Genomic DNA, 26,830 nt, shown 5'->3' on the forward strand with positions numbered 1-26,830 from the left:
ACAGACTCTTAGTAAAGTTAAACATCGAAAAACGTCTAAGAACGCGTAAAATTGTGTTGTGATTTATTTTAATTTGTGGAAATAATCCTATTTTTTATTCGTAAGATATCATTTTCTTTCAATGATTACACATTGATGAATTTCAAGTAATGAAAACTTAGTCATTTCAGGCTACTCTCAAGGATTTCTAGCTTATTTGTTTACTATGCAACTTTGACCTTTCAATGTCGTCACTTAAATTTATTTAAAAAAGGTAAATAAATAGATTCATTTCGTTTTACTTCTGTATTGTTCGTGTGTTGTCTTGTCCAACGTATGTGGTATTGATTTACTTATATTAATTAAAACAATATATACCGACTTACACAAATGAACTTTTTGCAAAGTATGTTTTATTTCTGATGTTGCTGAAGTTTCTATTTGGAGGTTTCATAATTCATATATAGCTTTTATTTATTAATTATTAGCCACTTTGAGCTACATTGTCTACTTATAAATAATAACAAGCCACTTAACCTCATGCTAAATTGCCATTTTGCTTTAAGGGATTTATCCTGGGATTATAAAATCTGTATATCCTAGGAACTGCCTGTTTGCCGTTCAGGCATTTTCTCTGAAAGAAAAACGAATATCCAAATTAAACATCTTATTCAACATTCACTAAAGTTATCAAACTAAAGTTTGATTGTCTCTTTCTATCACACCAATATGTCAGAAAGGGACAAATGAACTTTATCGGCTTGATAACTTTAGTAAATTTGAATGAATAAAGGGGTTAAAAAATACATGTCAAAAATATTGGAATGAAGCAAAACAATTAGGTACCAACAAAACTTTTAACTTATTGTTTCAAGATACAGTGTATGTGTTACGTACTATTAGAAAAACACTCTGTTATAAAGGCCCACCACATATGTTTATTATGTTTGTCTCACCTTTTAATAAAAAAAAGCATGTATATGAATAAAGTTCATGTTGGTTTAACTAAAAATTGCATAAGAAAATACAAAATGATCTGTTAAAAAAGTTCAACAGGCTGGTTAGACAGGTGTCCATGGATCATTTGTCTGCTTTTTCTGGATTTTCTATGACTACACATTCATATATTTTTTAATATTTTAAATATAATTTCAGGCATTACCAGATAGAGATACAATGATTAGGCAGGGGAGTATAGATGATATTAATGCTCAGCAATTTCTGAAGATATCCAATTATGAAGATACTGTTAGGCAGCTAGACATATATTATGCAATTGGTGAGTAATTCTAGTTCTACATTCATTAAACTCTAGGCTCCAAATAGTATGTCCTTTGGAAATGAAAACATCTGTTAGTCAAACAAATGAGTACTCAAACTAACATAATAGAATATGATAATGACTTTATATTAATTACCCCTTAATCTTGTTTAAATTTTCAGTAAAGAGACAATTGCTTCGGTTTCAAAGTCCAATCACAGGACTATTTCCAGTGCTATCATCTGATCTCCACATTGGTAGTGTGAGGGATAGCATTTACTGTGCAGCCGCAGTATGGGGCCTATATCAAGCATACAGGTCAGTCCTAGAAAGTTAGATGCAACAGGAGGGGTCAATTCTTTGTACAAAAACTCTTGACTATTTCCTCTTTGAGTTTTGAAGCTTGAGCAATGATTTTTCAATGCATATTTTTTTATGTGTGGTGGACTGTTGAGCTATGATATTATTTTTTTAAAGGCACTAGAGCTCAACAATAATTTCCAAAAACCGTTTAATTGATTATGTCACAAAAAAGGTGTGATTTTCAAAATTGGTAACAAATATCCAAAAAAATTCAGATTCTCAAATTTTGTTCTAATTGGTTAAGTTTTGGAGTAGGAAACTCAGTTTGGCATTTCAATTTTAAAGATGTTTAATTTCATAATATTGATGGCGAAGTGCCATGAACTCCTAACTAAGTATGAAAACCTAAGTAGTTGGGAGTTCATGGTACTTCACCGTCGATATTCTTCACAATTTTCTTTCTATAGGTAATTATAAATCCAGTCAGTAACACAAGTACACATAATTATATTTAACTGATATTCCCAAATTGAAAGGTCCTTTCTATTTTAGGATTTTCTCTTGTTGCATCTTAAAAATTATAATAGCTGCACCTATACAATTATCTTACATAAACTAATCTATGTCCCTTACTTAAAGGAGTTACTCTAAACAATATTTTCTTAAATCCGCAGACGCATCGACGATGACCGAGGCAAGTCCCACGAACTCGGGCAAAGTACAGTGAAATGCATGCGAGGCATCCTCGAGTGTTGGGTGAAGCAGTCCGCTCGCGTCGAGGCATTCAAGACGCGGCAGATGGCCGCGCACGCGCTGCATGTCAAGTTCCACCTCACGACTGGCGAGCCGGTGCTGGCCGACAACCAGTACCACCACCTGCAGATAGATGTCGTGTCGCTGTACCTGCTGTTTCTGGTGCAGATGATTACGTCGGGTCTGCAGCTTATATATACGCAGGTGTTCAATTATATTGTATATTCAAGTCTAGAGTGAATAGGCTATTACTGAACCAGTGAGCTACAACCTCGGCCTTGTCGTCACTTTTCATCAGGTGCGACTAAGGTCAATCACTGGCCAGTTTATAATAATAATAAAAAAATCATATAAGATCCCAGCACATAGTGCTATCTCTTTCGCTCTTTACGATGCTGTCAATATCTCACCTCTGTCGATTTCAGTATCACAACGAAAAATCCATCCGACACCAACCCTGAAGTAGCGTTTCTCTTTTCCAATTTAGGGTTCTAATGATTATAACCTCATTTACTCACTTTAATTTCTTTTATTTCAGGATGAAGTAGCATTCATACAGAACTTGGTGTATTACGTGGAGCGCGCCTACAGGACACCAGATTATGGGATGTGGGAGCGCGGGTCCAAATACAATGATGGCAAACCGGAAATCCACGCTTCTTCCATCGGTAAGCACAATATTCGTATTCGCTGTACCTAAATTCGTGTCGATTATTTATAAATAGTTTTCTTTTAATGGAATCTATGAACCACATTCAATGGCGTATACCTACATATTAGGCACATGACACAATAACATGTAAACACTGTAAATTATTATATTATTAAAAATCGAAATAAGATAGATATTGAAGAAAAAAAAATACAAATCAATATGTTTGTTAAAATAATTTGATTTGTTCCCATAGTTACTGTAAATTGAGTTAGTTACTTGAAAGGGCAGCTGTTTTCCTATTTATTAATATGAATATTTCACAGGCATGGCAAAAGCCGCACTGGAAGCCATAAACGGCTGCAACCTGTTCGGAGACAAGGGCGCGTCGTGGAGCGTGGTGTACGTGGACATCGACGCTCACAACCGCAACAGAAGCATATTCGAAACTATGTTACCAAGGGAGTCTAGTTCTAAGGTATTAAACCTATACCCAGCCACCTATACCAGCTGAGCGTTTGTCCTAAAGTGAAGTTGACGGGTCGCCCCATAGGATTTATACAGAGTAGTCTAAGGCTTGATACTAGTATAATCACATGCTTGGCCAACTTTCAACTGCAAAATATCTAGAGTTGGTATTCGAAAACGACTTTTACAAATGAAAACATTGAATGGGATCTTAAAGGTAATATTGTCTTCGGTTACCGCGATAGTTACTCATGAAATAAAACTATGGAAACGGATTAATACGGATTTTTGTGTAGATTAATTGGTTAATTATTATTATTATTTTTTTTTTTTAACAGAGTAATGGTAAAATTTTTTGAATATTGTATAACTGGCTTTATTAATAGTGTGTGAACCTGCCTTAGAAATCTATATTATTTGTGGTCATGGTTCGTTAATATTTCTTGTAAGTGGGTAGCTTTTGCACATTTTAATTTTTTCCTCAGTCACCCGTTGACCACGAACGCTGTAAAGAGTTCGAAACGTCGGGATGTATTTTAAATTCATTATACGCGATTTAATCCGTTTCCATAGTTTTATCTTAAAGGTAGTTAACACATTTTCAGGGCGTCGACGTAGCTCTCCTACCCACAATATCATTCCCCGCCTTCGCCACACACGAGGACCACTTATTCCAGCTGACCAAGTCGAACATCCTCCGGCGCTTACAAGGCAAATACGGCTTCAAGCGATTCAGCCGCGATGGGTACAAATGCGTATTAGAAGACCCTACTCGAAGATATTACAATGAAGGGGAACTTAAAGAATTTGATGGGATTGAGTCTGAGTGGCCGCTATTCTATGTTATGATGATCATTGATGGAGTATTTAGGACTTTGCCGGACCAGGTTGAAGAGTACCAGAGGTTGCTGAAGGCCAGGATATACATGGATGAATTTGGAGGTAAATGTAATTGTTCGCGTTCACTTAACCTTTTGACCGCGCGCTGCTGCTGTCGATTATCAGCTGTCGTGCATTTCGAAACCGACTAAGTTTGTGATTATGGACTGATACTAAGAGGCACCTAACGCAACAACAATAGGGAACTTGACTGTAGTTAAGAGGGGGTCGTACGAAATCCTCGAAAAGTGCATTCGGCGTTTAACAAATGCTGCTCACATTTCTAAATTAAATGAAATAAAATAAATGTAGTTATTATCTTAAAGAGTGTGTCTACAACTTTTGACTATTCACAATCTCCAATTATTAACGGTGTAATAACTAAACCCACACAAAGTTGACCTAAAATGAGAAAAACGTATGTCGCCGTTTAGTAAACTTTGTTAAAAAAATTCAATACTTTAGTTATAACATTAAGTGATTCTAAAAGCCAGATAAATGGACTACAGGTTTTGAGGTTTTTTATATTTTTCCTCTCAAAGGCAACAAAGAAATTTTACCTTAAATTTAAACTATCGTAAAATTTCCATACATTCGCCATTGCTGTCAGAATTCTCCTTTCGATTAGACGCCGTGAGCGGCTCATCGGAGGCAGACGTGTCGCCGGCAAGAATTTTATATATATCTCTGGATAGTGCGTGCCGACCAATGAGTTGAAGCCAGGTTCATTCACCTTTACTCCTATGTTCTATCTCATTCCAACACTGTGATGTATTGCCAGATAAGTTAATAAAAAAAACGTATAAAACATTCTTCAATCAAATTGACTTACTTTTCTTTGTATTATACAAAAAAAACTCAATCAAAAACCTTATTTCTCCGGTATTTACCTCCTGCGTACTATGGGAACACTAATAATAAAAAAATATGCCCGATATGTCAGAATTGTCAAAATTCATTCACCGATTCAGAGATTTATTTTGCAAAATAAACGTTTTTCGACGATTTACTTAAGTTCTGAGCTATGTATTGCATAGTGAACCATTGTGGAAGTAAATGGAAACCGAAATCCGACGTAAAATTTCACAAGTAAGTACTTATTTTACAAAAATGTTCATAAACCTCACTGGCAATAAATTTTCTTCTATTTTGCTTGTAATCTTGGTTAGTTCTTATCATTATATTGGTTTCATTGTCTCAAATTATATCAAAATTCCCACGAATAGGTTTAGAACGATAAATATGACCTTTAAAGAAAAATAATGCTATGTGTGGTTTTACGACTAGGGTGACCAATCTTTTTCTTGCATGGTATTTACTCTTATTGAATGGAGCTAAATCTATCAACTTGGTACGGTTTCTATGTTCATAGTTCATATCACAGTATAATAATACCAACTTTATATAATTTATGTCTTTACAATTAACATGAATAATATTAAACTTTTCAGTGTTCCAAAAGATGAAGGAAGGAGGCAGCATTGGCTGTTGGCTGTCGATTGTACCGATAAAAGGAAATGTTTCAGAGCGTTCGACAATTTGCAGATTTGCACTTTAAGCCTGAAGATTATGACACAGAAAGAAATTTTAAAAATCAGTCCAGTAACGACGGATATATCGTGACCTAAACATTAAATTGAGATACATATATACATGCGAAGAGAATTGAAATACGTACGAATTGAGAACCACCTTCCTTGAGATTTGGGGCGGCGCTTAAAAATAAAGATACTGTTTTAAAACGTCCTAGTATTTCAATATTTCCCCATTGACAAATACTTCCCTTATATTTTTGTGGCTATTCCCACTAGTTACCACCAAGTTTTTACCTGTCCTAACTACTGGGATTTCCCCCACATTGTTAATTACCACACCGGGGTTGATAGCTACTGGGATTAGTTTTCCCAGTAGTTACTACCAAAATATTATTGTGATGACCAAAACACTAAAATATATATTCCATTGCATGCTTTAATAAACACAGGTGTCAGTTAGTAAAAGACAAATACTTATGTAACTCCGTATAGACAGATAAAGTCTAAGAAAAAAACTTACCTCAAAACCATACAGAAAAAGGTACGGTGAGCTAGATGGCGATACACCTTTGGGGTAGGTACGCTCAGATAGATGGCGCTAATATTAATATTTGACATTTTAACACATATCAATATCATATCAAGCTGAGAATATTGTCAAAACGGAGGTTCAAAGGTTTTAAGCCTGTGTCGAGAGATGTAATACGTCAAATTCCGCGGGATATCCCTAATGTATGCTTAATCATGGACACCCTAAAGAAAGAGATGCAAGACCGGCGTGACGTAATTCAAGGTCAAATTTTCTGGCTTCAACTCATTGGTCGGCACGCACTATCCAGAGATATATATAAAATTCTTGGTCGCCGGTCGCTCCGCGTTGACGTTTAAATTTGACAAATATTTTGACAGAAAATAGTGTACGTACACGAAAAACCATACCAGTGTAAAACTGTGCTCAAAATAAATAGGGTAAATCAATAATGTCAGGTGGAGATCCAATCTCATTTAAAGTTTAAAGGTGCATGGCTTGTGCATAAAAAATAAATTAAAATATTTCACATTATTAAAGAAAATAACGAACACAACCGAATGAGTATAAATGATTTTATTCTAGTTCGGTTAAATTGAAAAAAGTTTCATGTTTTCTTTTACTCATCGGAATACATTTTCATTACGCTGGTATTAACAGTACGTCATTTTAAAAATATATATGACAGCACCTACGTCAAATTTTGTCAACCAAACTTCACAGGTTGTATGTAAACAATTACAATTTAATTTATTCATACATATATTCAGATACTTATTAATTGATTCTTACTTAGAATAGAAAAAAGGGGAATGCGAGCGGGTATAGGTTTAGTGCTTCTTGTTCAAATTTAATTATATATATAAAAAAAATTCTCAATTTCATTAAAGATTTACTCTGTGCATACCACGAACACGTAACCGTAAGTTGAAAACAATAATAATTATAAAGTACCTAAATATATTGTTGTTTAGAAAGTTAACGCTCGTTTTGAATGGCACTTCTCCACTCAACTAGACTAGACCAAATATTCATGGAACAGTCACCAGCATATATGACTATGAACGGCCGTGCAAAAATATCTAATTTTCTATAGGGGACCATAAGTATATGACGACATATTCCCGGCAAAAATTTGTGATGCTCCGTGACCGGCAAAAACATCGTCTCTCTTTCTAGCGTCTCGCGAGCGTATAGCGTCGGGCCAACTGTATGGAAAAAGACGCCGCGTCGGCGCGGCTTAGCCATACAGTTGGCCCGACGCTACGATTGCTAGACGGCAGATGTGGGGAGTGTCCTTATCCGCAGAAATATCTGATCGGGTAGCTTAAAAATATTTGATTCCTGATAAATAAAAATCTAAATTACACTCTCACTCGCATAAATATCTATCCATTGTTAAAGCAAATATATATCTTATATATCATTAATATGTAATTAAAGTGCAATAACAAACCCTACCTTAGTTGCCTTAGAGCGGTAAATTGTATGAGGTGATTTGACATCTCACGAAACACGTGAAGTATTGTCAGTGCATATGTCTGTCTCATCTGTTGTTAAACTATGACAAGTAAACTTATTACAAATCTGATATCAGAAGCCTTTTTACAAGCTTTTATTCAACTTGCCTTGTTAGTATATCTTAGTTTGGGCCAAAACGTAGAAGCTAAATTTGACCCGCTTTCCGATTTGCGATTGAGCTGAAATTTTGCACACTTATGTAAATCACGTGACAATGCAATATTCTGGTATCATGGAGGTGATCTTATGATGGAGCAGAAAGGTGGTCAGAGGAGCTCTGTTATGAAACGTCGTATCCCCATTGAGTAAGGGGTATTTAGAAACATCTCGGAGAGCAATAGATGATTTTTGAAAGAAAGGTACAGTCGGCTAAGGTAAAGCCTGTGCCAAAAATGATTTTTTTGCAAAAAAACTTATTATAAATTGGGAGGTGAATTTTTATATTATCTCTACATATCATTCAGAAGAAAAACCGGCCAAGAGCGCATCGGACCACGGTCAGTGTAGGGTTCCGTTCCGTAGTTTCCGACATTTTACATATTGACAATTTAATAAATACCGTAATTTGGGGTGAATAGGGTTCCCGGGGTATATAATGCTATTATATTTAAATAATATATTTTATGATTTATGTAAATAATATATTTACAGACATGAAAATGTCTGTCAAAGTAGGCATTCAAATTTATTGGATTTTTTACTCATTTTAACTTCATTTTTGTGTGAAATTTTGCTAAGAATTTGTTCATTATCCTTTTGAATTTAGTGTATACCTACACTTCTAAAGTTTATGTTTAACAGAAAATCATAAGACATATTTTCATTTTTATAATGGTTTTCATGAAGAAAGCGATGCAACTGTGTTGGGGAACTTTTACGGGATGAACAAATATCCGCGGCCTGAGGGGTGAATAGGATCAATAATGGGGGAAACGGGTCGCAAAGGGGTGAATAGGTTTACGAAGGGGGTGATTAGGGTCGGAAGAGGGGTGAATTGGGATGTGTAGTCAATGGTTGTCAAATTGTATAAAAGATATATAACTTACCTAAAGTGATGTTTTTATGAATGACCTCTCTGTATATGGACGCAATTTATACGTCAATGTATTGCTTCGTAGTTAGACTAGATACAATAAATTAACATTTAGAAATGTTAATCACACTTCTGTCAACCACAAGTCAACGTTTCTACTTAAGTCCACAAAAATCACCCATGGTTGCTATAATATAAACGGAAAATAAAAATCATAAGTATGAAACTATACATCTAGGGAAGAAATAAAATTATTGTATTGAATAATTTTTGATTTGTTATTTTCAAGTTTATATAAATAATAAATTCTCAATTCGCTCAAAGGTTGCTAGATCCCTTATAGGTATAAGTTCGCCTTTATACACCATAACTATACTGTATTTGTATGTCCTAACTTGTCTTATGTACAATAAAGTGTTCACATACATAATACATACATAAATTGAAATAGATATCATACACGAAAGAAAAAACGACAAGGCCCACTGGTGGCCGAGCCGGGAATCGAACCCGGGTCTTCAGCTTACGCAGCTAACGTCATTACCACTAGGCCACCCGCCCGCCGTGTGGTACCCGACGAAATTTCTCTAGTGTATGTTATCTCTGATAGGCACATTTTGACCACCTCGTATATGAATCTTTAAGGCCCTTTTGCACCAACCACTTAACTCAGGGTTAGTGGGCTGTCAACTGTCAAATTCCATGTAAAATGGTGGGTTAACCCTCAGGTTAACCCTCCATATTCGTTGGTGCAAGTGGCACTCAGAGGATTAGGGTATAGCGAGAGAGATGGCGGGTTCGATTCCCGGCTCAGCCACCATGAGGCCTTGTCGTTCTAACTTTCGTGCGTGATATCTATTTCAATGCATAAGTATGAAAACGGTTATGACTTTATTTTCAAGTAAGTAATTTTTGCTGATAAACTTTTTTTTCGGCATTCAATTTTGTAAGGTATGCTCCCAGCCGAAGATCAGCGCTGATGAAGAGGCACCAAAGAAAAACGTCCGTTCCATACAAGATTTATTAGCATAGAGCGAAAATATAACCTACCCACAATCAGTCGGCGCCTAATTACTAAACTACCCACATTTGTCACAAATTTATTTCAAAAATACTTAAGTCATTATCAGTTTGCCGTTAATATTTGTGGGATATTAAATTGGACCAGGAGTGATATTTAAAAAAAATATACATTTATAACCTTTTGATTTTTGGAATTCGGTTAAAAAATCCGGCCAAATGAGAATCTATTTTCGCACAATTGTAAAACTAAATTATCTTTACTAGTTACCTCCAAAATACTAAATGAAATGACATCTATTGCGACTTAAGTAGTTTGCATAAATTAGTAACCCAATTCACCTAGAGATGGCGCTGTACTTTGGGCTACTTAGTACATCGTTTTCTGAAGATTTTGGGTTCATGGGGTCGGAACGGGTATGAACTAACTTAATTTGTGGTGAATAGGGCCAAAACCGACTTTTGAACGTCGATAGCAGTTTTTAGGGTTCCGTAGTCAACTAGGAACCCTTATAGTTTCGCCATGTCTGTCTGTCCGTCCGTCCGTCCGTCCGTCCGTCCGTCCGTCCGTCCGTCCGTCCGTCCGTCCGTCCGTCCGTCCGTCCGCGGATAATCTCAGTAACCGTAAGCAGTAGAAAGCTGAAATTTGGTACAAATATGTATATCAATCACGCCAACAAAGTGCAAAAATAAAAAATGGAAAAAAATGTTTTATTAGGGTACCCCCCCTACATGTAAAGTGGGGGCTGATATTTTTTTTCATTCCAACCCCAACGTGTGATATATTGTTGGATAGGTATTTAAAAATGAATAAGGGTTTACTAAGATCGTTTTTTGATAATATTAATATTTTCGGAAATAATCGCTCCTAAAGGAAAAAAAAGTGCGTCCCCCCCCCCTCTAACTTTTGAACCATATGTTTAAAAAATATGAAAAAAATCACAAAAGTAGAACTTTATAAATACTTTCTAGGAAAATTGTTTTAAACTTGATAGGTTCAGTGGTTTTTGAGAAAAATACGGAAAACTACGGAACCCTACACTGAGCGTGGCCCGACACGCTCTTGGTCGGTTTTTTATATGTGCCATGCTAATTTTTTACACAAAAAATCTTCCAGCGGTGTGAACTTCGGGTTGTCTTTAAAAATATGTCGTTTTATTTAGTAGTGGGTTAAATTGTGGTGTAGGCGAGAGGCTGGCAACCTGTCACTGCAATGCCATAGTTTCGTTTTCTTTTAACCCCTTATTTGCCAGGAGTGGCCCTGAAGCTTTAGTGGTTTCATGTGCTCTGCCTTCCCCTTTATGGGATACAGGCGTGATTGTATGTATGTATGTTATTTAGTAATTTTCGCTCACCCTAACGTTGGGGTGAATAGGGTCGGGAAGGGGGTGAATAGGGAAAAGTGCTAGGGTTGACTTTTTTGGATTACGAACAAAACCTGACCTGTCACGAGCATATTATATTTATTTTATCAAAAAATAAGGAACTAATATGTTATGAGTAGTCGGTAATGTATTAATAAAATAAATTTATCGAAATCTAGACATATGATAACCCTAAACCAACCTTTATAGTTATATGGTGCTCTGACGCAGTGAACAAGTAAGTATGGTCGTGGGCAGTGCGGATAACGTGTCAAAATATAAGCATAGTTTGTTGCTATTTTTCATGTTTAAATAACTTCTAAACTAACGTAGTGGGTATTAAAGTAAAAGGTTCACAGTGAATATTAGCTTGCCAGACATGTGTTTAGCTATACAATGGTATAGCTAAACACATGTCTTATGATACAACACTCAATACAATGGTATTGAGTGTTGTATCATAAAGTCAAACTAGGCATTTATTACTAATTATTTACTATGTGGGGTGTCTTTGATCACTTGCATGGGGTAACATTGACCATAATGACACATAGTTGATTATTGTCTGATTATGTCACGGTACTTGCTGAGACTGATAATTTGATCTCTTCTTGTGATAAATATTGAAACAATTGCAAATAAAGTTGGTTTTTCGAAGATGGTAATTTTTATTTTTAATCAAAGTAACCCCAAAATAGCGTTAAAGAGTTGTAATATTTGACTCTGCGAACCGTTTTTTATCTTTTCTTGAGATAAAATACTTTTGTAAGGGATTACATTCGATTACCATTAAAAAAATACATAGGGTATCAAAGTAACCCCAATGTCAGTTTAAGATTGATAACATCGTTTTTTTTTGCGTACATTATTTTGTTACCTTTCTAGAGTTTTAGCAGGAAAAGACTAAAAAAGTTGATGGTCCCATTTTTTTCTTTCTTTGTTACGTTACATTGACCAATTATGGAATTTATACTTCTCTAACTTCTACATTTAATGGGTAAAAATACCCATTAAATGTAGAAGCTAGGGAAGTTTAAATTCCCAAATTGGTCAATGTAACCCCAGTTTACGGCAGACACCGTGAACCTTTTCTAATAATTCTCTTTTTATTTGAAAGAAAAATCGTTACGATACTAAAATATGCAATCTGAGATAAAAAAATGCTTTTCATATAGTTACAAACTTAGTTCAGAATTTTTTTCTGTAAAACTTTTATAAATTGTTCTACCTATCAAGTTCAAAATAATTTTCCTAGAAAGTCTTAATAAAGTTCTGCTTTTGAGATTTTTTCATATTTGAGAAAACAGCCCTTATTGCCTGAAATACGGCGACATTGATATTTGCTTTTTCGTATTTTGATGGTATTTTGACTGCACTGTTGTATTTTTTGCCATGCTAATTTGAACCTTATCTCTGAGCGATGTTTTTTAATTTTCAGTCACGTCACAGATGTTTATGACATAACATCTAGGTATTTAGCCATTTAAAAGAAACTACAAGTGGCTTTACAGACGTGGCGACTGCAACTGGTACAGGGCCTAAGCCATAATTTAAAATTATATTGTGATTTTTATATGTATTTGTGTTTTATTTAATGCTAAGTATGAGTTTCAACATTTTCAACTCAAGAAACTGAAATTAAGAGAAGAGACTAGGAAATTGGGTAAGATCAAGAGTCTGATGCAGATAGCGATGGCGGTATTGGATATGATAAGATATGCGTCGATATTCCCTGTCTTCCTTTGGGTCTCTGACTTGACTGCTGCTAGCTGTACTCTATTCATTAGGTTTTTATTGTATACACATGCTTTATTTTTGTATAAACTAAATGATAAAAAAACCTAACGACCAAAAAGAATAAAGAAAATATCTGATAGTCTTTAATACAACCCGCATATACGTAATGCACAGCTCAGGCCTCTGAAGACCTGCAGGGCAATCATGGTCGCGCGATAAATGATAAAACATCGGGCCGTCCCTATCGCACTTACAAATAAAGCGATAGGGCTGATGTTTTATCATTTAGCACGCGACCATAATTGTTTGCCTGGAGGTATCGGCCTTCACACACGTCTTTGAAAAATGTTTGCGGGGATAGGCAGGCTGACTTTAGGTAAATTAAAGTCACATGAGACATGGACAGAGAAGGAAAGCTAGATGACGCGTATTTTTTCTCTGTCTTCTTGTATGCTACCTTTTTTACAGTTTTAATTTCTCAAAGGAGGTCAGTAGTTGACTACAAACTCAAAATAACACTCTTGAAAAAAATTAGGGGTCACTGACCTTTCACAGTAAATTGAGGTAGTGTGAGTGAAGGGTGTTTGTGTGTGTAATGGGGTAATTTGACAGATTCTGAAAATTCTCCCTGCTCTACCCCCTCTTAAAATAAAATATTTTATCCCAAGCACGAAATAAAGCATCCGATAATTATTAAGAAAAACATGAACAGAAGTTATTTTAAAATCCAATTTCTATTTAATAAGTCAGGTAGAAATATATAAAGTAACTGAGTTGACCGTGACGTCACTCAATTCGATTTCATATAAATTCCATATAGGAAGTCGTTCAAAATCGTTTTGACAGTTCTTAAAAAGAAGCTGATTTGACTAGGAGGCAAGTAGCCTATATTTTCTTGACAAGAAGTTTGTTTAAATCAGAGTAATTGTAGGTTGTAATTTTTTTTTTCTAAAACCTGTCACCTATGTGGATATATGTTTTGTTTATTGATTTAAATGATTTCAGATCCTGTGATTCCGTGGTTTTACTATGTTCCCCGGGAAGGAATAGAGAACGAGCGTAGCGAGCCATATTCAGTCCGCCGAATGCCGGCCAGTAAGTTTTTTTCAACATTTTATTAAATTTGACTAAGCGTTCCTAACGCGTGTCTCATATGAGTTGTACGCGCCCTAATGAAACGGTGCGGCGTAACTTACGCAGAATAATTTAACGCAGTTAATTTATAAAGCAAAATCTTATCAGTTATCCAATTGCGTTTTCCATTTTCAAAAACTTTAGGCTGTGGCGGCGAATAACTTTTGTTGATTTTAAAATGCCACGCCTCGCGTAAAAAAACCTTGATGGCACGGCTCTCTTGTGATGGGCACAGAAACAGTCAATAAGTAGCGCGTTGAGCTGCAAATACCAATGGCTTATACAACATAGTCTAAAATATTAAAAAAAATTCACGCCTAATATTATATATGTTTCAAAATTCTTTGATTTGACCAAATTCTACCATGTGTACTTCCAGACCAGCCCGGCGACGACAGCAAAGGTAAACTTGTGCTAGCTTCGAGTTTGATCTGTGTCTTGACTTTAATCTTCCGCACATTTTACTAGTGTCTAACAACCTTTAGTTAGTGCAATACTTAACAACAAATCATTTTAAAATATCTTCATAGTATAACTTTAATTTTATTATGAGCTCTCTTAGAATTAGGTATTCTTTTGCTTACCGTGCCCGCAATTTATTTTTTATAAATATACAGGCTTATTAAGCTATTTACTAGCTTTAATTGAAAGTAATGAACTAATGACCAATAGGTGTGAGGGATAAACGTGGAAAGTGATGTAAATCTATAAATTCCTGTAGGTTACAACAACTGAACCCAGGCATCAATAGTCAATTTGTCGTGATACTCGTGATAAATTATGTGAGGGCTTACCGCGAATACCGAAGAACGTAAATACATGGCATATTTCTCTTTTACTTTAACTAAAGCGTAATTAGATAAAGATACCCGCACTTTGTTAATTTCGGTGTTCGCGATAAGCTCTCTTATGATCAGCAGTAGGTATCTGCACCCACGGACGCAAACAGTTTAGCTTTTAATGCAACAACACGCTTTATAATCATAACGCCTTAGGGCAGTTGGTGGAATTAGTTATTTCGTTACGCTTAGCTTTGTAAATAATTTACTTACCAATAAAATTAGGTAAAGGTTTAAGGTACTTACCTGAAACTTACTTGGCTGGCGCGATAACCCAAAATGAGTTTTGGCCTCCAACACAAGGTATCGTATCGCGCCAACTTTCGTGGATGCCGAGCTCACGGAGGTAGTAGCGTTTTTATCCCGGCCTGTGTAAGACGTGCTGCGGCAATGAATTTTCTTACGAGAAAAAAGATTATCGTTGCTTATTACATAATAGGAAACGGAAAGAATAACCACAATTAAAATTTTGTAAAAACCCCCGACATAGTGGACCTACTCGTATTTTCATGAAACATGGCTAAAAACACTTCCGACTAATTCAGCTTTCAAACAAAAAAACTAAATCTAAATCGGTCCATCCGTTCGGGAGCTACAATGCCACAGACAGACACACAAATAATCAAAGATTTACATTAAAAGCAGTTTTGAAAAATACCTACACATTTCTATATAATCCAACTTATCCAACATTCGCAATTACCTTACACCAGAACCCCAAAAGCGGCGGTTTTCTTTTCTTAAAAATTATATTGAAGCAGATTACTTTTTACATTTATAACCTGGTACGTCAAGGGTTGAAAATACTCTAATTTCATGCCTTTTACTGCCAAAGTGGGTGCGCCAGAGTCTACATATCAGCAGCGGCTAATCCATACAAGCCGATTCCCACCAGCTTGCCTAATATTTATTACTAGTAAAGTACCTAATGTTTAGGTAGGTTTCTTTTTTTGTGTGTTTGCTCAGTGTTGCCTAGCAGAAATGTTCACCAACCGCCAATGCTCTTCTTAATCTGTGTCGGGAGTTCAAAAGGGAAAGACGGTTTTGGATACATGCATCCGATTTTAGAATATAAAAAAGGCATGTTTAAGCAGCTTATTTTTATAATCATCGATGGTCTTATCCCATATAGGGTTCTTGACCCTTTTTATAAAGTTTGTCTTATATTATTACTTTCTTGAATAAATGTAATTAATACCTAATTCTTGATTTATGCTCATTTTATAACAAAATCGGGAATCAGCGTATGTAAACAGTCACGAATCCGTGCGTACGTCCGGCGCCGTCGACACGCTCCCATAGACTGCCATACAACACTGATGAGAATCACGCCGTGCGTAGGCGCGGCGAGCCGAGGGGCAGTCACGGCGCATACGACCGCGGCGCCGTGCCGTGGCGCGATTGTGCGCGTCTACAAGCTTTCATAATGATCCATACAACACTGACGACCGTGCCTACACGCGGCGAATTAACCGTAGGTTTTCACGGCGAGAAACCGTGTCGTGGACAAGAGGCCTTAGTGTACCCCCCCTACATGTAAAGTGGGGACTGATTTTTTTTTTCGTTCCAACCCCAACGTGTGATATATTGTTGGATAGGTATTTAAAAATGAATAAGTGTTTACTAAAATCGTTTTTTAACAATATTAATATTTTCGGAAATAATCGCTCCTAAAGGAAAAAAAAGTGTGTGTCCCCCCCTCTAACTTTTGAACCATATGTTTAGAAAATATGAAAAAAATCACAAAAGTAGAACTTTATAAATACTTTATAGGAAAATTGTTTTGAACTTGATTGGTTCAGTAGTTTTTGAGAAAAATACGGAAAACTACGGAACCCTACACTGAGCGTGGCCCGACACGCTCTTGGCCGGTTTTTTTTACTATGTCCGGCAGTCTGTTGTATACGGGCGGGCCCATCACATACACTGACCTCTCTGACTTTTGCTACGCGTAGCCGTAAAGCTAAGTACATCTTCTTCAGCTCTCAAATCTAAGCACGTTTATTTTCTGCTAAACTGATATTACATTTCTTACGCTGATGCAACGCTAAATCTTTGCTTATAGGTACTTAGTATTAAGCTGGTAAACTAATAAAATAATACCGTGTAGACACAGGAGGCCTGTTCCTATGGGCGCAGTCGATGTTCGTGCTGGCTCAGCTGCTAACGGGTGGCTTGTTGCACGTAAACGAGCTGGATCCCATCCGCCGCTACCTGCCTTCGTACAACCGGCCGCGGCGCGCCGGCCGCTACTCCGCCTTCCAGGTAAGATACAGAACACAACTGTGAAGTGTGAACGTTATTAGTGATTAGTAATGAGGTTCTATGGGTTCAGTCCATGTTCGTGCTGGCTCAGCTGCTAACGGGTGGCTTGTTGCACGTAAACGAGCTGGATGCCATCCGCCGCTACCTGCCTTCGTACAACCGGCCGCGGCGCGCCGGCCGCTACTCCGCCTTCCAGGTAAGATACAGAACACAACTGTGAAGTGTGAACGTTATTAGTGATTAGTAATGAGGTTCTATGGGTTCAGTCCATGTTCGTGCTGGCTCAGCTGCTAACGGGTGGCTTGTTGCACGTAAACGAGCTGGATCCCATCCGCCGCTACCTGCCTTCGTACAACCGGCCGCGGCGCGCCGGCCGCTACTCCGCCTTCCAGGTAAGATACAGAACACAACTGTGAAGTGTGAACGTTATTAGTGATTAGTAATGAGGTTCTATGGGTTCAGTCCATGTTCGTGCTGGCTCAGCTGCTAACGGGTGGCTTGTTGCACGTAAACGAGCTGGATCCCATCCGCCGCTACCTGCCTTCGTACAACCGGCCGCGGCGCGCCGGCCGCTACTCCGCCTTCCAGGTAAGATACAGAACACAACTGTGAAGTGTGAACGTTATTAGTGATTAGTAATGAGGTTCTATGGGTTCAGTCCATGTTCGTGCTGGCTCAGCTGCTAACGGGTGGCTTGCTGCATGTCAACGAGCTGGACCCTATCCTAATAACCGGCCGCGGCGCGCCGGCCGCTTACTCCGCCTTCCAGGTAAGATACAGATACAGAACACAACTGTGAACGTCATTAGTGACGAGGTCCTATGAGTTCAGTCCATGTTCATGCTGGCTCCGCTGCTGATGGGTGGCCCACGGCACGTGAACGAGCCGGGCCCTATGCTGCTCCCTGCCTCCGAGACGTGCCGGCCGCTACTCTGCCTTCCTGGTACCTGGTACATGGGAGACTCAGCATTGTTTGGTGCCTGAACCATGCTGTGATGTCCTGAATGCCGACATTGCCGACGGGTATGTACAATACTTCAACAAGGCGCGGTTCGGTCTCTGTACTATAAAATTTCGGTAATGTACAAAATTAATATAATAGTTATTTGAATTATTATCAACATTTCGCAGCTTAGGGCTACGGAACGCACACATGGTGCTGAACTCGAACTTCACACATTTCATTGAACTTCTAGTCTTCTACCAATGACATTTTCATTAAATACCTATGATAAGTTTGTTCATAATTTGGTCAGTAAATGTGTTTTGTTTTACTTTCATGCTCAAATCCCAGGCCAAACCAGGATTTGTAAGTATTAGGCATTGGCAAAAGCATGTGATGCTAGTCTGAAAATAATAATATAGCTCTAGAGTTGTTTGGCCCTAGCGCCGCATGGTCGCCGATACGGATTGAACTGTTCTAATTATTTATCTATTTGTTCTTGTAAATGTCCTTATGTGATGTCTCAAAGCAAAGGGTTTCACTTTGTTGTTCCACTTTTCTTATTTTATTATTTGTAACAGTTTTTTTTTCTTTTCAAAAGTCAACACTACAAGATTTTTTGATGAAGAGTCTCAAACATGTTCTTTATTTCGTTTGACTTATTAGGAAATAGATTAAGGTATTCTCCCAATTACAAATTAACTTGATATGCCTCTTTACCAGAAGCACCCTTCTTATGTATAATCGATAAAGTGAAACTCTTAGCATTTTTCATTCTTTATTTTTCTGCAGCAGAAATAGTTACGTAGCTTCAGTTTTTGTTTAATGTTTGCAAAATTTGAAATGATGAATGACACTTGCAATATACCTTGCCCTTTAGCAATGCTTTTGTTTTGGACAACGACGCCAACGCGTAATGCTATGATTTGCGACGATATTAACACTACCAAGCAGGCAAGTATGGTCGCGCGATAAATGATAAAACATCTAGCCGTCCCTATCGCACTTACTAATAGTGCGATAGGGACGGCCTGATATTTTATCGTCTATCGCGCGACCATGCTACCCGTGCAGGTGGTAGTATGAATGTAGCAGTATGAACATAGCTTAAAATTTATGATTGATGTTATTTGGGTAGTCTACCTACTACCTACACATACACCTTTTGACAAATCACGCGCTTGCTCTACTTGGCGGAGCCACTGTCGAGCCTCTTCATGCATACCATTAAATTCACATCATCGTCATATTTTCCTTTCTCTTGGTTCTGTATAGGTAACATAAAAGTAATGTAACAGTCACTTGTTCAAACAGGGCATAGCGACGGACTTGGTGGTGCAAGTGGTTTTGATCGCGGAGTCCATGCGTCTGCAGGCCATGATGGGGACTTATGGCATTCAGACCCAGACGCCACATGAAGTCGAACCAGTGCAGGTATATAATATTCTTGCACTTGAGCTAAAATGTTGGAGTTGTACAAGCGATACAAGCACACATCACGCAAATAGTGTTGATCTTTCATAAGGATTTGTATATTCATTGGAAATGGGCAATAACATTAGAAATATTGAATTGATGATATTGTTATTTGGCAGGTTTGCAGTTCAACACAATTAGTACACGTGTACAGACAGTTGGGCGTTTGTCCTAAACTGAAGTTGACGGGACGTCCCATCCGGCCCGTTGGATCGCTGGGAACTAGTAAGGTAAGCAACAGAGTATATTGAGATGGATTGTCTTTTCTCATTCCCGACAATTCGGCCATTTATTAAAAGCCATCAGTATAATCAAGTCAATTACACAATTTTAAACAGTAATTCCCTATAATCTTATCAAATTCTGTAATACATACTGGTTTTTGTTGTAGATTTATCGCGTGTGCGGGATGACAGTGCTGTGCTACCCGCTGATTTTCGAGGTGTCAGAATTCTACCTGTACCGCGACATGGCGCTACTTATCGACGACATCAAGACTGAGCTGCAGTTTGTTGGCAAGTGAGTGCAATTCTTTCAATACCAAGCAGAAAGGGAATAGGAATAGGTATTTGCTTGATGAAATCGTATCTTTGAAAACTTTGTCATCGAGACAAGAGTCGCCGAGTTTCTATGCCAGAAAGCCGAGAGCATATTCCTCCACATTTCCGAAATACTCAAACTCTTTTTTCTCTTGTAGATTGTCTCCACTTTTTCATAAAAATAACTGCGGATAGCAGTTTTTAGCAGTCAAAGTTGTACTTAAAAAATTTCTTAGTCGAAATTGGCCTGCTCGACCTTTCTATCTCTCTGGTATTGTGTAGATACTGGCGATTATCTGGGAGACCGACGGTGTGTCTCCTAGTGCGAGAGGAGCACATGCGCGATCCTCACTTCAAGCAGATGCTGGACCTGTTCGCGATGCTCAAGAAGGGCCACTGCGACGGCGTTAAAGTACGTCTCGGCCGCCTGCAGAACCTCATCTCCAGCTCCTGCATGGGTAAGTTATGAAATACTTTAGTTTCGTACTATGTACACTCTAGCGACTATCTGGAATGCCGACGGTGTGTCTCCTAGTACGGGAGAAGCACATGCGCGACCCGCACTTCAAACACATGTTGGACCTGTTCGCAATGCTCAAGAAAGGCCACTGGGATGGGGTCAAGGTGCGCCTCGGACGATTGCAGAACCCCTTCTCTAAGCTCCTACATGGGTAAGGTTATGATATAGGTGTTTTGGTCTGGCATTATGTACATACTAGCGAAATACGCCGCTGGAAATTTTTCATTTAAAAAAAATCGTTTTATTACAGAGCACTTGGACTTCATGAGCCAAGGAGAATTCCCTTCAGAGATGTTCACCCAGTTCAAGCAGCTCGAACACGAGTACATCGGCTACCAATCCCTCACGGACGTACCGCGTACGCTCACCTACCGCGAGGAGAACTTGTGCTACGACTCATACAAGAACCGGTCGACTGCGGACGTAGTGGCTGCGTTACGGGGCACGGACAATATCTTCGCTCAGTGCCAGCTTTGGGGCATTTTGAAGGACAGAGAGGGAGCTATGTATGAGGTAAGAGCTACCAATCCCTCACGGCGAGGAGAATCTGTGCTACGACTCGTACAAGAACCGGTCGACTGCGGACGTAGTGGCTGCGTTACGTGGCACGGACAATATCTTCGCGCAGTGCCAGCTTTGGGGCATTTTGAAGGACAGAGAGGGAGCTATGTATGAGGTAAGAGCTACCAATCCCTCACGGCGAGGAGAATCTGTGCTACGACTCGTACAAGAACCGGTCGACTGCGGACGTAGTGGCTGCGTTACGGGGCACGGACAATATCTTCGCGCAGTGCCAGCTTTGGGGCATTTTGAAGGACAGAGAGGGAGCTATGTATGAGGTAAGAGCTACCAATCCCTCACGGCGAGGAGAATCTGTGCTACGACTCGTACAAGAACCGGTCGACTGCGGACGTAGTGGCTGCGTTACGTGGCACGGACAATATCTTCGCGCAGTGCCAGCTTTGGGGCATTTTGAAGGACAGAGAGGGAGCTATGTATGAGGTAAGAGCTACCAATCCCTCACGGCGAGGAGAATCTGTGCTACGACTCGTACAAGAACCGGTCGACTGCGGACGTAGTGGCTGCGTTACGTGGCACGGACAATATCTTCGCTCAGTGCCAGCTTTGGGGAATTTTGAAGGACAGAGAGGGAGCTATGTATGAGGTAAGAGCTACCAATCCCTCACGGACGTACCGCGCACGCTCACCTACCGCAAGGAGAATGTGTGCTACGACTCGTACAAGAATCGGTCGACTGCGGACGTAGTGACTGCGTTACGGGGCAGGGATAGTACTCATATCTTCGCTTAATGCCAGCTTTGGGGAATTTTGAAGGACAGAGAAGGAGCTATGTATGAGATAAGAGTTACAATTACCGCACCATCGACCAACCGAAATAGTGTCATCTTCGTCACTCTTTGCTGTATGCGAGATCACAAGTTCCCAATTAATAGAGCTACAATCTCTTGCTACTCGTATAAAATCTGAACAACAGCGGTTGTAGTAGCTGCTTTGTGATACGAGTAGCGGTCAACCTCGACCGATTTTTCTTTCATCCTTTTTTGATCGAGCCGTTTGGCGATCTTTTGGTTTATTTTATCGATGATATCGTTTGTCCAGGTCAACGGCATGACGGCCCTAGACGCGCTGAAGAGCCTGTACCACAGCGCGGGCGTGCTCCGGCACTGGCGCGCCGTGCGCTACTGCTCGTCGCTGCTGAACCACACCGTGGACTCCATCAGCCCCTTCATCACCACCGTGCTGGTCAACGGCAAGCAGGTAACTAAGAGTAGACGATTGTGTGATTGAGTTATCCGAAAAGAGAAGACTAACAAGAGTTGTGACTACGTGACTCAAAAATCCTTTTGGTTTCAGCTGACCGTAGGCGTGATCGGTCATAAAGAAACAGTGTTCGATAAGCCGATGACGCCAGGCGAGATCCAATCCGTTATGTACTCCACCATCCAGCCGTATGACGTCATCGGAGCCGTACTACAGCAGGTATATTTTTCATTTTTTATCTCTAAATTAATTTAAAAAGTAAAGAAATAACGGCTATTTGGAAAAATTGCATTTCATGGACGCTTGTCTTGTTATGTTTCGTTGTAACGTTGACTTTTAGCTTTTTCTATTGAGCGATTTATGAAAAATCGTTTAACATTTCAGATTGTTTATTTACGTTTTATTGTTACACCAGGAAATCGTGTTATACTGCGGCCGCCTAATCGGCACGAGCCCCGAGATGTTCCGCGGCATCCTCAAGATCCGCGTGGGCTGGGTGCTGGAGGCCATCCGCACCTACCTGAACTTGTTCCCCAATGAAGGTCGCGCGGGCGCGCCTCTTGAAGCGCTCTCGCCGTATCGACTACGGACGTTGCTGCAGAGGGTGCTGACTGTTTCCGACTGGGCCGATGAGGAAGGGTGAGTGCTATTATATTACTAAACCTCTCCTCTAGTTGTAGAGCCACGCGGCACACAGGTGGTGTTGACCGTGTCCGATTGGGCTGATGAATATTGGTCAATATTATGCATGTCAAAGTCAAACTAATTGATACTTCTGCTTCAGGAGACCCCCTGCCATACAATTTTGTATGCAAGGGGGTCTACTTTTCTCTGCAGCTGACTGTACAGTGTTGTTTTCTTAAACGTGACTTTTTTTTTAGACTGACTCCGTTACAAAGGCGGCAACTGGAGGGCTGCCTGTGCCGCGTGCCCAAACACTTCTACATACAAGTGTGGGACATTCTACTGCGCACCCCGCAAGGAATAACTATCCATGTAAGATTTCCAAATGTACTAAAGTCCTAACATTGCTGGCTTTGATTTCACAACCTATACCAATATTCAACTAAGTACATATTTTAATTCGAAATAAACTGAAGGAAGTGTATATGAATTTGAGAAATTCTAAACGTGGCTAGGTAGAGTGTAGGTATACGGATACCTGCCATTTTCTCCTCGCCATTTTGCGCATATACGTAGTACCTACGTTGAACCGAGGAAAGCTGTTTAACGCCGTGGCTTGCGTGGGCGACGGTCGCGCGATGGTAGCGCGACGGCGATGCGACGCATACGAAATCAAACCTTATCGATATGGAAGTAGACGATGCGATGAGACGCGACGGCGACGGTCGCGCGACCGTCGCCCACGCAAGACACGGCGTAAGCTGTCGGTATTACAGTTTAAGCAGCTTTCGAACATTCGTGCTCTGAGTTTGTGTGTAATATAATATCTTAGGTCTGCTAATAAAATATACTATGCGATTGCAGGGTCATTTAATCCCCGCGAGCCTACGCTAGTGAACATGTCTCGCTCGGAGCTGTCGTTCGCGTTGCTGGTGGAGGGCGCCCTGGTGCGCGCGCCGTCGGCCGCGCGGCGCCAGCTCTGCGTGGAGCTGCTGTGCGTCGTGGCCGCCATCTTGAGGAGGAACCCCGAGCTGTCTCTGCAGGCACTCGACCTGGACACGCTGCTGCAAGATGCGCATCAGACTTACGCTAAGGTATGTCCCTGGCAATCAATAGACTGTTGTTTTTAATAACCGTTTTAGTTATAAGTACGAGTAGGATCCTCAGGCACGTACCACATGGGACCCTATTAAGTATATATTTCCTATCACCCCGACACTAAAGTATGTTCGTAGCAGTTCTTTTTTAACCCCCGACGCAAAAACGACGGGGTGTTATAAGTTTGACGTGTCTGTCTGTGTGTGTGTCTGTCTGTGGCATCGTAGCTCCCGAACGGATGAACCGATTTCGATTTAGTTTTTTTTGTTTGAAAACTGAGTTAGTCGGGAGTGTTCTTAGCCATGTTTCATAAAAATTGGTCCACTACGTCGCGGTCGGGGGTTTTTTCAAAATTTTAATTTTGTGCTTAGGTTTTTAGTTGTGGCGGCAATCGGCATGAATCCCGCCAGTTGTGTCTTTAAACATTCGGCTTTGACAAGCTGTAGCGGAACTCGTACTACACCTAATTAGTACGTTATGTTCGTACTCTTTTCAGAGCTAATATCCAACAGCCTAACACAATGGAACCACCAATGCTGATTTTGAAAATGGCGTCTAATTTTGCGTAAAGCAGACATAGACAGAGGTTCATAGCTATACCGGTCGAGCATCGCCTCGCCATCCGAGGACGTCACAACCTCGCCCATATCCCGAAGATTGTCCCCGAGGGGTTAAACCTAGGTAGTGAAGTGTACGGCGGTTCGTTTCCAGGACAGCGGCGTGTCGGGCTCGGACGAGCCGCTGGCGCGCGCGGCGGGCGCGGTGAGCGTGGGCTACCTGGCGCGCGCCGTCGTCAACTCCGTGCTGCAGCAGCCCGCGCTGCCGCACCTCGCGCCCGCCGGGCCCCACCACGACTCCTGCCTCGTCGCCTAGCCTAGCTCACCGCACATAATATACTACTTACAGAGCGGACGACCCGTCGACGGACCTGTCGCAGTTAGTTCTTTGTGTGCGTGCGTGATGGCACGACTGGTCGTTCGCATGTACGCAGCATGGATATGATGCGCGTGTATATATAGGCTAGTTTCCTACTAGTCAAATCAGCTTCTTTTTAAGAAATGTCAAAACGATTTGCTAATATGAAATTACTATGAAATACTGAGGAGTGACGTCACGGTCAATTCATTTACTTTGTATCTTTCTCTTTGACTTATTAAATAGAAATTATGTTTGAACATAACTACTGTCCATATTTTTCTTCTAATTGTGTGGTGCTTTATTTCGTGCACTGCATAAAATATTTTATTTTAAGTATAGGAAACTAGCCTATTGCGCAATAGGAGGGTCCGTCTACAAGTGTGTTGCTTTTATGTAGGCTCGAGGACTTGCAACAGGCGTTTCAATACAAATTGCCCGGCATGTCCGATCTCCTCGCTTCCTATATCTGTGGTAATACGAGTTACTCAGTGGAGATGACGGGCTAAAACGTGTTCCATTATAAGAAAATTACAGAATATTTGGTGTGCGTGTGGATTGAGTGAGCACCTTCCGAAAAAAAATAAAATATGCTGATCATTTAGTAAAAGTTCTAAAACAATTGTAAAACGAACCTCTGAATTTGTAAAAAGATAAATCAAAAGATACAGTCATTAACATGTGCTCACTCAGTTCTCACAAACTACCAACAAAAACAGTGAATGTATTCATTTAAAATATAATATTTATATACTAACATAAAAATATGCCAACTTACCTCTATAAATTTTAGATCACCTAGTGATGTATTAAATTTTTTACAAATAGTTTTTTATGCTCACTCAATCCTCACCCTTTTGAAAAGCCGAATTTTGATGAAAAACATAAGATTTAGACCGCTATTATATGTGTATAGTTTAGTAAAAGTGAAATGGGAATTTGTAAAATACAAAACGAACCACTAACGTGTCAGGTTTTTTTATAATAAATTTTTGTAAGTGCTCACTTAGTCCACACGTTTTGAGAAAGTTAAAAATGTAAATATCTTAAGATTTGTAGCACCACAGACACTCGAAAGTACTTCAACATTTAATAAAAAAGCTCTGTTGGAGCCGACATAGTGTGGTCACCCTACATTATACATTTGTATGAGAAAAGTTATGTCTGAATATCTTTAAAACCAGACAACGAATATAAAATATTAGATGGTGGATATTTAGTAAAAATGTTTACTAAATGTTGGAGTACTTTCGAGTGTCTGTGGTGCTACAAATCTTATGATATTTACATTTTTAACTTTCTCAAAACGTGTGGACTGAGTGAGCACTTACAAAAATTTATTATAAAAAAACCTGACACGTTAGTGGTTCGTTTTGTATTTTACAAATTCCCATTTCACTTTTACTAAACTATACACATATAATAGCGGTCTAAATTTTATGTTTTTCATCAAAATTCGGCTTTTCAAAAGTGTGAGGATTGAGTGAGCATAAGAAACTATTTGTAAAAAATTAAATACGTCACTAGGTGATCTAAAATTTATAGAGGTAAGTTGGCATATTTTTACTAAATGTTAGTATATAAATATTATATGTTAAATGAATACATTCACTGTTTTCGTTGGTAGTTTGTGAGAACTGAGTGAGCACATGTTAATGACT

General features: G+C 39.3%; 1 protein-coding gene across 1 annotated transcript in view; it reads left to right on the forward strand.

Annotated features, from left to right (window-relative positions):
- Nucleotides 1-25,396, forward strand: part of LOC125226910 (probable phosphorylase b kinase regulatory subunit beta) — a 27,702-nt gene extending 2,306 nt beyond the window's left edge. The window contains 22 exon segments of the mRNA XM_048131087.1: nucleotides 1,135-1,258; nucleotides 1,423-1,558; nucleotides 2,218-2,500; nucleotides 2,835-2,964; nucleotides 3,275-3,426; nucleotides 4,022-4,358; nucleotides 14,040-14,129; nucleotides 14,548-14,571; nucleotides 17,118-17,272; nucleotides 18,567-18,581; nucleotides 19,530-19,649; nucleotides 19,811-19,921; nucleotides 20,083-20,210; nucleotides 20,513-20,688; nucleotides 21,001-21,263; nucleotides 22,371-22,529; nucleotides 22,626-22,751; nucleotides 22,948-23,171; nucleotides 23,414-23,528; nucleotides 24,021-24,036; nucleotides 24,039-24,250; nucleotides 24,966-25,396. Coding sequence (XP_047987044.1) covers nucleotides 1,135-1,258; nucleotides 1,423-1,558; nucleotides 2,218-2,500; nucleotides 2,835-2,964; nucleotides 3,275-3,426; nucleotides 4,022-4,358; nucleotides 14,040-14,129; nucleotides 14,548-14,571; nucleotides 17,118-17,272; nucleotides 18,567-18,581; nucleotides 19,530-19,649; nucleotides 19,811-19,921; nucleotides 20,083-20,210; nucleotides 20,513-20,688; nucleotides 21,001-21,263; nucleotides 22,371-22,529; nucleotides 22,626-22,751; nucleotides 22,948-23,171; nucleotides 23,414-23,528; nucleotides 24,021-24,036; nucleotides 24,039-24,250; nucleotides 24,966-25,127 — 3,258 coding nt within the window. The 3' untranslated portion in view covers nucleotides 25,128-25,396.
- Nucleotides 25,397-26,830: the final 1,434 nt, after the last annotated feature.

Source organism: Leguminivora glycinivorella, chromosome 6, assembly GCF_023078275.1.
Source record: "Leguminivora glycinivorella isolate SPB_JAAS2020 chromosome 6, LegGlyc_1.1, whole genome shotgun sequence".
NCBI classification, from domain to species: domain Eukaryota; kingdom Metazoa; phylum Arthropoda; class Insecta; order Lepidoptera; family Tortricidae; genus Leguminivora; species Leguminivora glycinivorella.